The sequence below is a fragment of the Pleurodeles waltl genome, chromosome 2_2, assembly GCF_031143425.1.
Source record: "Pleurodeles waltl isolate 20211129_DDA chromosome 2_2, aPleWal1.hap1.20221129, whole genome shotgun sequence".
NCBI lineage: Eukaryota > Metazoa > Chordata > Amphibia > Caudata > Salamandridae > Pleurodeles > Pleurodeles waltl.
Window position 1 is genome coordinate 84,121,502 of NC_090439.1, and position 18,158 is coordinate 84,139,659.

Below are 18,158 nucleotides of genomic sequence, written 5' to 3' on the forward strand. Positions count from 1 at the left end.
GGAGCTCCAATTGGGCTAAGGCTTAACAGAGATCTGAGATGTTCGGCTGTTTGCGATCTTGGCGATATTGATTGAGGGGTTCCTGCGAATCCTTCTCTCATTATCTCCTGGGTCCCTACCCCTTGATCACATGTGACAGGTTTACCCTGCACATACAGTGGTACACGTGGACCAACAGTAATTGGTAAAGATATGGCAGCTGGTGTCGGACCTAGTCCCAACCCCCTGCGGAGCAGTAGTTCCCAAAGCTTGGCCCCCAGTGGCTGGAGTAGGTACGAATGGGGATCCTGCCGCTGGAACATAACTTGGAATCAGCTGTTGCTGCGGCTGGGGCAAAAACTGTGGAGTTGGCTCAATCTGCACTAACCTCGATTTTGAATATATCGGATCAGGCGGCACTATCAGATTCTTAGTAGTCTCTAGTACTGGGACGTCTGGATAGATTCCCTGTATCTGCAGTGGAGGTTGCAACTGTATCGGTATGTCTGGCGCAGTGGAAACACTGACACCATTCTGTATCAAACCTGTATCACTAGTCTGCACTGTATCTATAACTCCCTTATCCTGCGTCTGGTTCCCAGGACCCGCACTAGTGCTCGGGGCATTGTCGTCTACTGCATAAGGTGGCGGCGATCATGCAAAAAAGTGATTAAGAAACTCTTCATCGTCTGAGTCATCTTCTTCTATCCAGGACCTCTTAGTCTCTTTTGGCTTACTAGAGTCCTTGTCTGTCTTACAGGTGACTTTCTTTCCCTGCGTCTCGTCTCCTTGTGTTATTGCTGGAAACAATTTGAGTCCGTCAACTATCTCCCATCTCTACATTTTGCTCTCATTGTCCCATCTAGCTAAAGTCTTTTCTGCCCTCTTTATTCTCCTTTCGAATTTCTGCTGTCTTTGTTTAATAGCCATTAAATCCCAGACTGCTAATGCCTCATACTGAGCTAGCCTCGGAGTTGGCTTTTGTACACTTAACATACACCTCAAATTCTCTAAGATTCTCATATTGCACGTTCCGTGCTCCGGAAACGCCAAACATCCCTCCTTCTCTGTTAATTTGTGCCACTGTTTCATCCATAAGCAAGGCGCAACACCCTTTTCCTCCATTGCTATATAAGCTGGAGTACCCTCGGCTGTGTAGGCTCCCCTTCACTTGCCATAATGTATGCATCTCCTTTAAGAGTGCTCCTAAAAGCCTTGATAAAATTTATTTTGCATCTATTCTTTTGTCTGTATTTAATCGGGAGGTGACTTTAATTCCCAGGACTCTGTTCACCCACCTTTCTCAACCTATTGCCTCTCACAGACGGCTGCCAATCCGTGCGTGACCCCTCTCGGCAACTGACCTATCCCAGCGCGACACCACTGACGTCACACTCACATACACTGCAGATGACAAAGGGGGTCATTCTGACCCTGGCGGTCACCGACCGCCAGGGCCAACGACCGCGGAAGCACCGCCAACAGGCTGCCGGTGCTTCCTGGGCCATTCTGACCGCGGCGGTAAAGCCGCGGTCAGAAAAGGGGAACCGGCGGTTTCCCGCCGGTTTATCCCTGGCCCAGGGAATCCTCCATGGCGGCGCTGCTTGCAGCGCCGCCATGGGGATTCCGACCCCCTTCCCGCCATCCTGTTCCTGGCGGTTTTTACCGCCAGGAACAGGATGGCGGGAACGGGTGTCGTGGGGCCCCCTAACAGGGCCCCACAAAGATTTTCAGTGTCTGCTTTGCAGACACTGAAAATCGCGACGGGTGCCACTGCACCCGTCGCACCCCTGCAAATCCGCCGGCTCCATTCGGAGCCGGCTTCCTCTTTGCAGGGGCTTTCCCGCTGGGCCGGCGGGCGATCTTTTGGAGATCGCCCGCCGGCCCAGCGGGAAAGTTAGAATGACCGCCGAGGTCATTTGACCGCGGTGCGGTCTTTTGGCGGTCTCCGCCCGGCGGGCAGCGCCCGCCGCCCGCCGGGGTCGGAATGACCCCCAAAGTCTTGCGGCTTGTCCTCCTCACACTGGATTCACATCAAACTAATGCAAAATTACTGCGAGCACCTTTAACAAAACAGCGACCCAAATTTGCCGGTTTACTACAGGAAGGGTAACACAATTGCTTCAGAACTTTACAGAGATTTCACTTGAAGCCTCGGCCGCTACTCTCTCCTTCTCAGTTCCCACATCCGCAAGCAGAATTCGACCCGCAAATCCTACTCTCGACTTGTCAATGGTTTGCCCTAATGCACTTTTGAACTTCCCAAATCTCCATCGAAGGTTTCACACACACAATTGATTCAAACTCGACATGTCAACCACGCCCGATTGACCTATTAAACCGCACAAATTACAACATAAACCCAAGTGTCTTCTACACTTGTCAATATACTCCGGAGTCTTAGACCACGACTGGTCCGTACATTAACAACCAACCACGTGGATAATTTTTTAGCACAAAGCGCCAGACTCATATGAAGTACGCCGACTTCCCTACTCTCATAATTCTCTGTCCTAGGGCCCCAAAGGGCCAAACTGTCGCTCTGCTACCAGAACTGTTAACGCATCCCTTTATGATAATTTATTACACATCAGGATTCGTTTTAGGCCAATGAATCTTTTGACCCAGTTGAGAGACACCTTAGGACGAGATAGCTAATCAATATGTCAATCAATACGTCAATAATGTTATCAATATTTATTACAACAATACATTTCACTTTAGTCAAAGACATTAATCAACTCAAGACACCACCATGACCTGGTAGTCATGAATAACCACACCAGTTTAGTAGAATTTTATGAGGTTTAGTCCCAATTAATCACAATTCTAAGAGCAAGTATGTTAATCTTAAAACCAAGAAACAAAATAGCATAGTCACAATATGGCAACTCTGATAAGATTTAATTAAGGCAAGAATCACAAACATCAAAACATAACACGGCGTGAACATAGATCAATTCTAGCAGAGTGTCATTAATGCGTTGGTTCAACAAAGCATAGATTCAGTTGTTTGTCTTATTTGTGTCAGTTTAGTGATCACCTGTCCTAACCTCTGATTAGCATTAGCATGTTGGGCTTCATGCAAAACAATTTAGCACACCAATTTGGAAAACGTCTACTATGGTCCCTGTCAAAAGTATGCAGTTGGTACATAGAAAGGAAAAACAAACAGACAAATCACATTTTCATTGTCATAGTTACCCTCCAAGGTTTAGGTCAACACTCAGGTTCAGCCTCCGTCTTCAGGACATCAGTCGATTCGCCATCAGTCTTAAAAATTCAGCTCCCAGGGAAAAAGGGGCACTTACCTCATAAGGAAGTAAAGTGTAAAAATGGGCAATCTAAGGAAAAGGATGGTTCTAAGTAAAATCAGCAAAGTCACTAGGCAAAGTGACAAAGTCTCTGGATCAAATCACCAGCATTTCCCTAACCAATCTCTAATGGCTCCCCGTGTAATTGGTTTTTATCCCTTTTTTGTTGTACATTCCCCTAAAATCTAATTGGGTAAGGGGTCACACCCCACTATCTCTACCCAATTAAGAAACGGATTATGTCATTAATCTTTCACCCACATTATTTCTCAGACTTTTTATTGGTCCATATGATTGACGTCTTCAGAGGTAGCAGGTCCGGTATTATTTTATCCTTCTGTAATTCTTTGCACATCTTTTGGTCAGTAGCTCCATTGTCTACACCGGTTTGAGCGACCTTGTACATTATACTAATCTACACTGTTGCATTTTGGCTAAACATTTCTACTAGCAATAAGAATTTCATGAGAACGGATCCACTATAGTTACATTCAGCTTCCAGTTTGAAGAAAACAAAAGGACATGTCCTTTTGTGAGTCAGCACACTGCAGTTTTAGAAAACACATTTAATATGAGAGCCAGGCAGCTAGGCTTCGGCTCATGCTAACTTAAGGCCTACAAATTTATTAACACTATTTCAATAACGTAATCATTAATAATTAGTATAAAACTTATTCAATTACAATAATTCATAAACATTAGTCATTTTATTAGTCCACGTATACATTGGCGGCCACTCCCAGTGGTCACATTTCAAGTGCACGTTTAAGCAAAAATACATTACTACAGTTTCTATGTGGCATTATCACACATTAGTTAAACATTTCATGTTAATATGGATTTCATAAGCTACGCTCTCTCAGAGGAATGGGATCATCCTTTGTAGCTATATGTTTTCTCCTTGTTTTTCCACAGGAAAACATTTTTAATGTGGAGCAAGCTTTGTTTTAGCCCTAGAAAATCTGAGGGCTATCCAGATCCCTATCCTCGCTGAAAGGGGAGCTTCAAATCGGCGGGTTACCCATACCCTACCCTTGCTTGAATGGGAGTTGCAAATCTAAGGGTGATCTATTCCCATACCTATATTGGAAGGGGAGTTCTCCAAACTTTAGGTGGTGTAAAACTTGGACCATTTCCAGGATTGAAAGCATTCGGAGAGGAGTTTATGAATATCCACAGACCTAAAAGTTTGTGGACATTCTCAAATTTTCAGGGCCAATCATACACTGGAACTCCCAATTCCTATCCTTGATTGGGGTTTACTACTGCAGATTTCTTTGCACTCATGGCAGAAAAATCTGCAGTAGTATTTTAATTTATGGCTACCAGGGATCCCTAGGTGAGTTCCTTGCATCAAGAAAGGAGGTATTATTCCAGGCTTCAACTTACATTTACACCCAAAAAATACCTTTGTGAAGAAATCTCTATATGTCTAAATAACCTGTCTCTATATACATTCATATCAATCTGTCTAATAAACCAAATTTCTAGCCAGGTGTCTTCTCTAATAAATACTCATAGAATTAGTGAGAAAACTAATCTGAATGTATGGTTAACATTTACCAAACTTTATAGAGTCATTTCTTTTGATTTAGCTCTAATATGCTAGCAATAAAACTGGTGTTGCGAATGTCTGGGAAAAATGACACAGTGAAGCCTCTGTTAAAGGAGGGTTTGACTATAGATTGCCTGGTAATTAGTTATTCTAAGATGCCATTAAGTTTAATGACAGGTTCTTTGCTGCGGGAGAGGCGTTGAGATGTTTGTATACACGAGTGTTTGAAACAATGAAAATGTTTTACTTTAAATATCCAACATGAAATACATTTTGCACTGCTGCAGAGAAAACACAACAAATTCACAGTTTTTTACTTTCACAAAAAAGTGGGACACTATGGGGGTCATTATGACCCTGGCGGAAGGCAGAGAAGCGGCGGTAAGACCGCCAACAGGCTGGCGGTCTTTTTTTGAGTATTATGACCATGGCGGATACCGCCATGGTCATCCACCGCTTCTGAGATGACCTGGGTCTCCAGCCCGGTGGCCGTCACAATATCACCGCCGGTATTTTGACCCAGCTTACCGCCGTGGATTTCCAGCGGTAGGAACCGCCATGAAATCCATGGCGGTAAGCCTTCCCTGGCACTGATAGGGGTCTCCCCCACACCCCACCCCCACCCTGACTCCCTCCGCTACACCCCTCACCACCCCTGCCACCCCCCAAAGGTGGCAGGGCCCCCCTCCCCACCCCGACCCCCAACATCACATAACTCACACACACAGAACACGCATGCAGGCACCACCAACACACACACGCACACACACCGACACATATGCCTACATCCGCACACTCAGTCAGACACGCACACCCATATACATACATACACGCACACATCCATACTGACATACATACAGACATACACGCACTTTCCCAAAACACGCAACACACCTGCAAGCATACACGCACTCACACACCCCCCTCTACATACACAGACGCACACCCCCATGTACCCACACAACACACAACATCCCCCCACCCCCTCCCCTAACGGACGATCGACTTACCTGTTCCGTCTATCCTCCGGGAGGGGACGGGAGCCATGGGGGCTGCTCCGCCGACACCACACCGCCAACAGAACACCGCGCGCCGAATCACATGACGTGATTCGCTGGGGGGTGTTCTGTTGGCGTGGCGGTGGTGGTGGAGCAACCTCCACTTCCCCGACGCCCGCCAGTATGGCTGTTGGCGGCTCTCCGTCCTAAAAAGGACGGAGAGCAGCCAACAGTCATAATATGCTGAGCGGCAAACCGCCACTACTGGCGGTCTTCCGCTCGGCGGTCTTGTTAAAAGACCGCCGAGGTTGTAATGACCCACTATATGTCCTACTTTTTTCAGATTCGCAAAATGAAACTATGTTAGTGGCAAAATCGTTTCTTTACTTCCTTATCAAAAAAAGCAAACCTGCGGTGAATCATGTTGCCTTATTTTTCAAATAAGGATACTCATGGCTTAAGATTTCTGTAAAATTATTTAACTCATGTAAACCTATTTATGAGCAATACCTGAGTTCGCAATCCGTCACCACCTTTTTTGCCCCATGGCAAATATCTTTGTGGCCCATGTGGGCTGGATCAAAATCAATTTGCTGCTTTCATTACACAAGCACCAAACCTGGTGCAAATGATTTTATCCAGTTTTTTTTCTTCCACAAATGAAGCATATCTGCGATATGACCCGCGATTAATTCACCATAATGTTATCTACAGTTTCGTAGTAGACCTTACATAATGCATACTTTTCTTCACTTGCACATTTGTTTTACATATTTTTCACTCACAAATTGTGGTCGGTATAATTATTCCGACATTTTCTGCGGCCCAGCATAGCTTATTGTCAAAATTAATGTGCAAAAACACATTCTCAAAGGAAATCATGTAACTGATCTGATGTCCATTATACGGAAATATCACTGAGTGTTTACCTGAGATAGCGCTTGAATTAATGTTAAGAGAGAACTTTAATATATAAGACTGATGTTCAAAACGGTAGTGGAGAAGCCAGGAAAGTCATTCGACTTAGAAAAGTCCAGCAGCAACATCCATCAGGCACCATTGCAATCAGTGGTTTGAGAATGGGAGGTGTGCAGAGTAAATCATATTTCATACAACTAGGAGGTGTGAAAGTGCTCAGATATCATCAAACAGATTCACATCTCTATTCTCAACACTGCCGACATGTTGCAGTGAATTCAATTTGTGATCCAGATGCATAAGACATTCCTGATAAGGTTCAAAAAGCATATCTCCCTCATTCTGCCGATAGCACTGCCCATAAAAATATATTGTTGAATCTCTCTGCTAGCTTGAAAGAGAGACAAAGTGAAAGAGATTGAGAGCCATAGAGAGAAAAATCAGAGAAATAAAAAGGAAACAAAGGGAGAAATAGAGAAGAAGTGAAAAACAGGTGGATGGATGGAGCAGAAAACGGAGAAAAAATATTTATAATGTATATATATATATATATATATATATATACACATATAATAAAGAGGAAGAGAGAGAGAGAGAGAGGTCAGAGAGTGTTAGTGTAAGTTAAAGCCTGCAAGCACGCAAACTCAGGAAGAGCTGAGCCCGAGCTCAGCCAGGGACCATGTTTAGCTCTAAGAGTTAAAGCACATGCTGAGCAAACAGAACATTTGACTTACACATAAAATAATAGTATGTAGATCGCTTGTGTGACACATTATTACATTAGACCATTGCATCCACATCTGTTAAAAGTAATCATTTATAAACATTCTGTTTTCCCCACCTCCTTATGACCTGACAGCACTGCCATGAGTGAACCAAGGGATCTCAGCTTGCCATGTGCAGTAGATATCCAATATTGTTATTATATGCGAAGTACGATTATTATCAAACAGTTATGTTTTCATGCACACATCCTAACTGATTCCCTTCGAGGTGCTCTCAGGTTTGGCACTTCATTAAAATTGGCACAGTGAAGTAAAGAGATTTACTAAGGATCACACAATTTGGTGTATTGTGGAACATTGGGTCTGAACCCAGGTTTCTGGTAAAACGTTCCACAATTAGCCACTGTCTGAATGAGTCCTTGTTCTCCTCTTAGCAGAAGAGGACAGTGCTTAGTGATTGATCGTCAAGGAATAGAAGTATCATGGTAAATCACTCTGACATATATACTTATGAATTTCAAAATGAATTCCTTGAACAGAGTAGAAAGAGTAGCATGGAAGTCTGGAGACTACTTAATTTTAAAGAGGCCATCTGGTGAAAGATGTCACAATGTGTCCCAAAACCCAAACTAACGTCCTCAAACAATGAACCAATATAGAACACATATTGTTAGCAATGTAGAATTGGGCAGAAAAGTGCATTTTTTTCTTTATACTGCATGGCCCCTTTACTATGTCTGCCTTCTCTTTGATAACAGGGAGAAAGTATGTCCATCAACAAGGGCAATTACAATGATGAATATCATAAATATTACAGACCTACTAGACAGTCTCTAATACATTGGACTAATTTGGTGCTCAATAGGGCCCAAAAATGCCACAGGACACCCTCTGCACTCCATCTTTACCTCCAGCGACAAAATAAAGTCCAGCCACATCTTCTCACTCACTTAGATGGACCACTTCATACACTTCAACATCTCAACCACATTTGTCACACCGACGGAGAGGCTACGCACTCATAGTCTCAGTTGGAAAAAGGAGCGCAAAGTTGAATGGCTCAACAACCCCCAGAACCTCCAGTGCCAACCCGATCTTCTCCGATACCAACAACCGAAACACAGGCTGTTTCAATAACTGGATCTAGACCAGTGCCCTTGCACCCCTCCAAAACAGCAACCCGAAGAGGCAAACATGCAAGTTGGTACACCAATGCACTCAGAGAGTCCAAAAGGCACTGCAAAGAGTTAAAAAGAAAATGGATAACTTCACAAAACCAAGCCTGCCTCAAGGAAGGCTTACAACACCTCACATAGAAGCTACCACTATGAACTGAAAGAGTCCAAGAAGAAAGCTCTGACCTAGAAGATTTAAGTCAGCAACAACAAATACAAAGTAATCTTCACCATTGATGAGGAATTCACCCATCCGGCTGCCACTCCCATCTCCATCACCTTATCGCCAGGACCCTGCAACCAACTCTTTGACTTCTTCCATGACAAGATAACTAGAATCTACATGAACTTTGATCCTCAACCACACCCTACCTCACCTCCAACCTCCACCACTAAGGCCTCCCCACTCACAGAGTGAATCCAGATGACCAACGAAGACACAGCGCCTAGAATGGCATCCATCAACTTAAAGGTCTCCAAGGACCCACGTCCCCAAAGCTTCTTCAACCTAGAGAGACCTACAATAAGCACGACATTCATAACGTCATTAACTCCTTCATTGCTAAAACCAGTTTCCTTGGATGCTGGAATCACGCAGCAGTCACACTGCTCATCAAGAAAACATCTGTGGACCCCGGAGTCCTCAGCAACTACCGACCCATCTACCTACTCCACTTCCTAGACAGAGTCGTAGAAAAGGCCATCAATCGCCAGCTCTCCCACGACCTTAAACACCACAAACTCCTGGACAGATTCAAATCAGGTTTGTGCAACAACCACTGCTCCAAGATGGCCCACATTGAAGCTTCAGACAACATTCATACCATACTAGATTGAGGCTACACTGCTGCACTCATCTTCCTGGACCTCAATGCCACCTTCAACAAAGTCTTCCAAAACACACTCATCTCCAGACTTCATGAAACCAGACATCAAGTGGATAGCCTCCTTCTTGACCAGAAGAATGTAATGGGTCAAACCCCTTCTGTTCACTTCAAAACCCAAGGAGCTCATTTGCACAATCGCAAAAGGCTCTTCACTCAGCCCCACTCTCTGCAACGTACACGAGTCCTCTCGCAAGCATAATTCGGACCCACAGACTTAACATCGGCTCTTACCCATATGACACCCAACTCATCCTATACCTCTCAGAAGACACCACCAAAAGTAATTTCAAATGTACATAGCCAATCTACCCAACTGGATGAGAGACAACTACCTCAAACTCAGTGCTGACAAGATTGAAGTGCTGCTATTTGGCAACAATAACTAACCATGGGAGTCCACTTGGTGACCCACAGAACAAGGTCCCACTCTGCCCTATCATGCCAGAAACCTGGACATCAAATCAACACAGTCACCTCCGCCTGCTTTCATATACTTCCTGTTAGACCTGACAGCCTTAGGGTGGTCACTCCTAACTTTTTGACTGCCTACCTCCACTTTTGAGATGCTGTTTTTGCTGGTTTTAAGACTCTCTCCCTTTAAACATGGTAACATTGGATCATACCCAATTGGACTATTTAATTTACTTATGCGTCCCTAGTAGTGTGCACTATTTGTGCCCAGAGCCTGTAGATTAAATGCTACTAGTGGGTCTGCAGCACTGGTTGTGCCACCCACTTAAGTAGCTCCTTAGCCTTGTCTCAGGCCTGCCATTGCAAGGCCTGTGTGTGCAGTTTCACTGACAATTCGACTTGGCATTTAAAAGTACTTGTCAAGCCTAAAACTCCCCTTTTCTACATATAAGTCACCCCTAAGGTATGCCGTAGATAACCCGTAGGGCAGGGTGTTGTGTAGTCACAATGCAGGACATGTACCTATGTAGTTTCATGTCCTGGTAGTGTAAAACTCCTAAATTAATTTTTACACTGCTGTGATGCCTTCTCTTTTCATAGGCTAACATTGGGGCACCCTTATATCTTGTTTGAGTGGTAGCTGCTGATCTGAAAGGAGTAGGAAGGTCATATTTAGTATGGCCAGAATGGTGATACAAAATCCTGCTGACTGGTGAAGTTGGATTTAATATTACTATTTAAGACATGCCACTTTTAGAAAGTGAGCATTTCTCTGTACCTAAATCCTTCTGTGCCTTACAATCTCTGTTTGGCTGGGTTTAGTTGACAGCTCCCTTGTGCATTCACTCAGACACACCCCAAACAGAGGATACTCAGCCTCACTTGCATTCATATGCATTTTGAATGGGTCTTCCTGGGCTGGGAGGGTGGAGGGCCTGACACTTGCATGTCAAAAGACAGTAGCCTGCCCTCACACAAGTGAGTGCCACATCCTCTACTGGGACCCTGGCAGACAGGATTGAACTGAAAGGGGGCCTTGTGCACTTCTATATCTCCCCCACTTCAAAGGCACATTTCGGTATTTAAACGGGCATCTGCCCTTACCAACTCAGACACTTCCTGTAGAAGAAACCTGAAATTAGAACCTACATCCTGCCAAGAAGAACTGCCTGGCTGCCCAATGGACTCACCTGTCTGCTTTCTGTGAAGGACTACTGCCTTGCTGTTGCAATGCTGCCTGGCAGCTCTCAGGCTGTGGTGAAGAAGTGCTCTCCAAGGGCTTAGATAGAGCTTGCCTCCTGTTCCCTGAAGTCTCAGCACCAAAAAGACTTCATCTCTACAAGAAGGACTCCTTGTGCGGCGAATTTCAATGCACAGCCTGTCAGAAATGATGCACAGGCTGCACTGCTTTGAAAAATTCAATGCACGCCGAACCGGAATGACGCAGCCTGACTTTGCATTGAGAAGATCGATGCAGCACCAGCGTTTCGACCAGAGATTTGACGCATGGCCCACTGGATCGACGCACAGCCCAGCTGGAAAAATGGAGCCTGTCTACCTGAGAGGAATCGATGCAACGCCTGCTGTGTGGTAGGAATTTCGACGCAACACCCACCAAATCGATACAGCTCCTGTGACTTTCTCCTGCTAGTGCAGGAAATCCACGCATTGTCCCCCGGGCATCCGAAAACCCTGCAACCTGAAGAGGATCCACGACCAAGTGCCGGAAATCGACGCACAGCCGTCCCTGCATGAAAACTAAACAACACATCACTGTGTGCGGCCTGAGAAATCGACGCATACCCCTTTGTTTCCACGCATCTCCACCTCTGCGGTTCTTTGCGGAGATTTTGCATGCGAACCATGTACTTTGTGCTTGAAAGAGACATTCATTACTTTTAAAAGATACTTTATATCACTTTTACATTGAGATCTCAACATTTACTTATTACATTTTAATCGTTTTGACCTGCATCTTATCAGATAAATATTACATATTTTACTAAACACTGTGTGGTGTATTTTTGTGGTGCTATACTGTGTTATTGCATGATTTATTGCACAAATACTTTACACATTGCCTTCTAAGTTAAGCTGACTGCTCAGTGCCAAGCTACCAGAGGGGGGGCACAGGATAATTTGGATTGTGTGTGACCTACCCTGACTAGAGTGAGGGTCCTTGCTTGGACAGGGAGTAACCTGACTGCCAACCAAAGACCCCATTTCTAACACTTCACTTGCTCAGAAAATAAATCAAATGGCTCCCTCCTGATACCAGAAAGACAGACACCCAGGCCGTCAATCACAAGCAGACTGAACTACAGCAACACTCTCTACTACAGCATCTCGACACACCTGCTACATAGGCTGCAAACCATGTAAAACACTACTGCCAGGGTAATCTGACCTTTTTAGTCAAATGCTCATCACACCTAAACCACCAAAAACTACACTGGCTCCCCATTCAGAAAGTCTGCCAGCTCAGAGCAGGCGTTAAAAGAAGCCACACCATTAGGTATAATGGGCCTCAAATGGACTTTGCAGGATTAGCACCAGCATTTTTTACGCTAATCCTGCAAAGCTCTGAAATAGCGTCAAAAATTTTGACACTTGTTCCCTTAACTACGGCTATGGTGTGCTGCATCTTAGATACGGCATACACATGGTGGAATTAGGGGGGCACTAAGGAGCACAAGAAAAGTGGCACTGCACTGGGTGCAGCACCACTTTTCTTAAATCAGGGACTAAGGGCCTCATTTACGAGGCACCCTGCGCCACCGGAGCATAATTTGTTTTTACACTATGGATGTGCAGTGTGCCAGCCCATATTTACAATGCAATGCAAAGCCACCTTGCATGGCTTTTCATGGCCTTGTTAAGATGGACCCCTTTCACGCAGATGCGTTTCATGAGTGTTGCTTGGAGTGAACCCAAGGATTTACAAGTCTGGGAATGCGTCATATTCCTACGCCACCTCAGGGGTGCCATAAGAATGACACAACAGGAAGAAATTTATTTTCTTCTCCCTATTCTTTTCTCTTTCTATGTGTGCTGCATTCAAACAGGGGTAGGCAGAAAACTCTTGCCTTCAATACTGTTAATTTTCCTTCTATCTGACAGTCTATCACTTAGAAAAGTTGCAAAATGTTCTGCCTCATCTTCAGTGGTGGCCAGCAGCTTTAGGAGGGAGGGGGTGGGCGGGAAACACACACACACCCACACATACACACACACTCATTCTTTCACACATAGACACGCAAGCACATCCATTAACAACACTCATAACATTCAAACATGCACGCATGCACCAAACATTAATTTTAAAAGTTCACACACACTCATCCTTTCACACACGCACACATGCACATCCATTAACAACACTCATAACATTTAAACATGCACGCACGCACCAAACATTCATTTTAAAACATCACACACACACTCATTCTTTCACACATGCACGCACTCACATCCATTAACACTCATAACATTCAGACATGCACACATGCACCAAACATTCATTTTAAAACATCACACACACACTTACCTTCAGCCTTGAGGTCCCATGAGTGTTGGGACTGCTGCCTTCCCTCATTGGCTGACCTTAGGTCAGCCACCGAGGGGAGGCAGCAGTCCCAGCCTTGTCACAGAGTGGGATGGGGTCAGTGAGACTGCTGACCCCACCCCACTCTGTGACGAAGTGTCACTGATTGACACTTGCCCTGGGCGCTTCAGGGCCTAAACCTGAAGCGCCCAGGTTGAAGTCAATGGGTGATGCTTTCCTCGTCACCCAGGGGAGGGCCTCGAGGCACCTTTGCTGAGCTGAGGAGGTCACGCCCATAGGAGCTGTGACCTCCTCAGCCCAACAAAGTTCAGCTCAGGCAGCCAGGAGTCTGCGCAAATTGCGCATTTCTCACTCCTGGCTGTCTGAGCTGAAAATGAATAGTGTCTGTCAGGCTGACCTTTGTTCAGCCTGACAGACACTCTTCATGAGGGCCAAAAGGTGAGGGGGGGTGGCCCCTCCTCCCTAAAGGATGGGCTGCGCCTGCTCATCTTTATCTTGAGATTAATTAAAATGCCAGCCAATATTCCCCAACTAAAAATCAATACAGACATCAAGCACAAACATCAAAGTGTCTGGTATATGGCCAGTGTGATTTTACCTCCCAAAAAAGAATGGGGGACAATGCAGAAATACCTTATTTTTTCTTTTGTGACCTGCAAAACTAAGGCAGAGTTATGAAAAGTGGTGCTGCACCTAGTACAACGCCACTTTTCTTGCGTCCCTTAGTGCCTTCCTAATGCCACCATGTATGTGCCGTATTTGAGATATAGTGCACCATGGCGGTAGTTAGGGAACTAGTGTCATAAGTTTTGACGCTAGTTCGGAGCTTTGAAGGATTAGCATAAAAAATGTTGACGCTAATCGTGAAAAGCACCCAGAAGCCCAATGAAAACAATGGGAGCCGCCTTTTAACACCTGCTCTGAGCAGGCGTTAAAAATACTGATAAGAATTATGCAAAGAAACTGTTAGATTTGATTGTGCCATTTTTTTGCCCCCTCCCCCCAAAGGGGGAATGCTCCCCTTGCATACATTATGCCTGGCGCAGGCATAATGTGTAGCAAGGGATTACAAAGTGGCGCAATACAAGCATTGCACCACTTTGTAAATATGGTGCAGCGTTTTTGGCTATCCAATGCCACATTAGCATAAATAAATGACCCTAATGTGTCATTAGATGATGCTAGGCCCTCTTTAATCTGGGCCTAAGAATCTTACATTTTTTTCTCTGAACAACAAATGTCTGTTTACCTGGAAGATTTTTAAGCATGAGGTTAGAACAGCACCATCCATGCCAAGCTAAAAAGTGACAAAGCCTTTTGACATTTTTACAGCAAAGTCTTTAAGCACAGGATTAGGGAGTGCCATCCACCCCAAGCTGAAAAATGAAAAAAGCCTTTTACCCTTCCAGGCATCGTAATATAGCCAGTGCTGAATTTGAGCCGGTGGGTTCCTTTGGTCAGAACCAGCACTTAGTTGTCAACATCGGGACTTATGACATTGGCCAAATGGTGGCACTGTTTGAATGCTTTCGAGATGAACAAAAAAATAGTTGCTTATTCATTCAATATAAATTAAAAATTACTAATAACTGCAGACCAAGCCATTTTTGTAACTTTGAGCACCTGGAACAATCTGAATCGTCACACTTGTCGGAGTGTGATGGTTAGTAGTTGTGTTGGCACTGTCATTGGTAGCACTGGCAGGGACAATGGGTTGTGCAAGCTACTGTGGCCTCCTGATGAGAGCTCTGGCACTTATGTTGTTTACAAACTAAGCACTAAATACAAATTTGGATTGGTAAAATGCCATCCAAAACAACCTGGAACCTGAAAAGCGGAGCCTGGAGGCAAGCAAATATACAAGACATTCAAAGGTCCTGTACTCAAGCCTCAATTAAAAGAACCTCTGGAAATTCAGACACCCTTGCAGACTCCTGTTTGCACAGGATGCAATCTGAATTATTAGTTTTGTCGTTATAATACAATACATGGATCTTTCCCCTGAAAATATCAGGCAGGACCAACCAGGTGAAAAGTGGTTGGATAATGCTGGAACATGCAGGTTTTTGTGCAGAAAACGCTGTATCTGTATGTTAGTTTGTATAATATTTGCATCATACAAATAACTATCCCTGGTTTATCGTTATTTATTAGATGCAATAAACACCACACAAATACTGAAGCACTCATAATCAAAGACCATTGTAGTGAAGACATGGTTTGATTTCACCCACTGCTATTGCCTTGACACTGGATATTTTTTTTTATTAGACATAGGTGGCGATGAGCTGCACACGTGTGTTGTGATGCACTGAAAATTGTATTTATATATAGCTTACCACCCCTGGCGATAAGTGGGCCCAAGTTGTTAAGCACTCCCTTATTTTCAATTTATTTGCCATTACACCGGCAGTTCTCTTCTGTGATGCGAGGATGAAAACGGCAATATCTAAACATTTTGAATACCTCACAGAGGGTCTCCAACTTCCTAAACAGCATCGGGTAAGCTGCTGCCCAGTTATGCACCCCACCCCCCGCATCACTTTCATATTTCCAGACAACTCCTTTCCGGTCCACTTTAATGAATCTAGACTTGAAAGGTCTAACTGTGGACATTCAGTATGGCAGAGAAGCAAACGTCGTTAAACGCAGCTATTAGGTGCGCCTGCAAGGCCTATGAGGTAATTTTCAGTCCATCATAGCAGCATTCTCGCAGCATATTCACCTGTCTCCGCGGCTGCCACTGTGATGTTGTACCACGGCGTTTCCTCTCTGTCCAGAACCTTCTCCGTCCTAATGGCTCCGGTGGTGGCGTCAATGCTGAAATACTCATCCCCGTCTGCACTGCGGTCAACAAAATATCTATTTGTGGAAGGAGATAAAGATTAAAATTGTATGAATCTACAGGATTTCTGTGTGCTTCTACCAGAAAATGCATTTCTGCACAGATGAGTCCAGACCTTAGTATTCAAGACACTAACAATGTAGCACATGGCGTCTGGTTTCCCTGTTATATAACACCTCTGAAACACAGTAAGCTAAAGTGATTATCCGTTACACATGATTTCCATCTTTAAGAATATATTTCTGGCCTAAAAAAAAGTCTGGCTGCATGGCGCGCTGCTACGTTTATACCGCCTACTGAATGCATTAGGCCTATTTAAACATGCATGAGATGGGCATAAAACGGCCAAAGTGATTGAAAAACGTTATACTTTGTTAATTACACGTAAGTCAATAGGCTGTGGCAAATTCCCTTTACTAGGATGTGGAGTAATCTTCCCTGTAAAATGCTTAAGCTACAAAAGCCTTGAATGTCTTCGCACAGTGTAGGGAGGCTTGGATTGGTCACAGAGCCCGGTGGCCAACACTGGAACTAATCAGCTTTGCTCAAAAGCCCTGTGTCGCCGATTGTTCGCAATCAGGGAGCTATAAACAGGGGATAAAGTGGGAGGGGCGAGAGTCGGCTCTACGCTACCCTCTTGAGATTCTACAAGGAAATAAAACAGAGTGCCCGGAATGTTTTCACAAGCAGTCTGCAGGTATTAATCGCCTGCACCTTGCAAGAAGCACAGATTGAGCACTTGTGGAGTTCAAGCTGGCCAGTTACAATTGTCGTCTAACTAATCTGTACCTATTCTGGGAACTGAAAAGCAATTAAATAGACGCTTTCATGAGAATGTAGGGGACCGGGGTTGGTAAAGGGGGCAAAAGGTAAAGCCAGTCTCCTCCTTGGATACTTTGGGGCATATTTATACTCTGTTTGCGCCGGAATTGCGTCGTTTTTTTTTACGCAAATCCGACGCTAAGCTAACTCCATATTTATACTTTGGCGTTAGACCCGTCTAGCGCCAAAGATCTTGGAGTTTGCGTAATTTTTTAGCGTGGACACCTACCTTGTGTTAATGATTTGCAAGGTAGGCGTTCCCGTCTAAAAAATGACTCCAAGGCATGTGCGCCTTATTTAAACTCCAGTGCAAAAATGACGCACGGGAGTGGGCGGGTCAAAAAAAATGACGTCCAGCCGCTTTTACGTCATTTTTTAACGCCTGGTCAGGGCAGGCGTTAAGGGACCTGTGGGCTCGGAAGGAGCCCAGAGGTGCCCTCCCATGCCCCCAGGGACACCCCCTGCCACCCTTGCCCACCCAAGGAGGACGCCCAAGGATGGAGGGACCCATCCCAGGGAACTTAAGGTAAGTTCAGGTAAGTATTTGTATTTTTATTTTTTTGTGGCATAGGGGGGCCTGATTTGTGCCCCCCTACATGCCACTATGCCCAATGACCAAGCCCAGGGGACATAAGTCCCCTGGGCATGGCCATTGGGCAAGGGGGGCATGACTCCTGTCTGTGCTAAGACAGGAGTCATTTCAATGGGGGTTGGGAGTAAAAAAAAATGGTGCAAATCGGGTTGAGGCCAATATTTTGCCTCAGACCTGACTTGCCCCATTTTTTGACGCCCAAGCTCCATTTTCCCCTACGCCGGCGCTGCCTGGTGTGGGTCATTTTTTTTGACGCACACCAGTCAGCTGCGCCGGCTAACGTCATTCCATAAATAAGACGCCCGCATGGCGCTTTGGAATGTCGTTAGCCGGCGTTAAAAGTTTTTGACGCACAACTGCGTTGGGGCAGTT

At 44.9% G+C, this 18,158-nt stretch overlaps 1 protein-coding gene across 2 annotated transcripts in view; it reads right to left on the reverse strand.

Moving 5' to 3' along the window:
* Positions 1 to 18,158, reverse strand: part of CDH18 (cadherin 18) — a 2,476,497-nt gene that overhangs the window by 466,406 nt on the left and 1,991,933 nt on the right. For both annotated transcript variants that reach the window (XM_069219481.1, XM_069219482.1), the window contains exon 10: positions 16,253 to 16,389. In XM_069219481.1, coding sequence (XP_069075582.1) covers positions 16,253 to 16,389 — 137 coding nt within the window. The remainder of the gene's footprint in view (positions 1 to 16,252; positions 16,390 to 18,158) is intronic.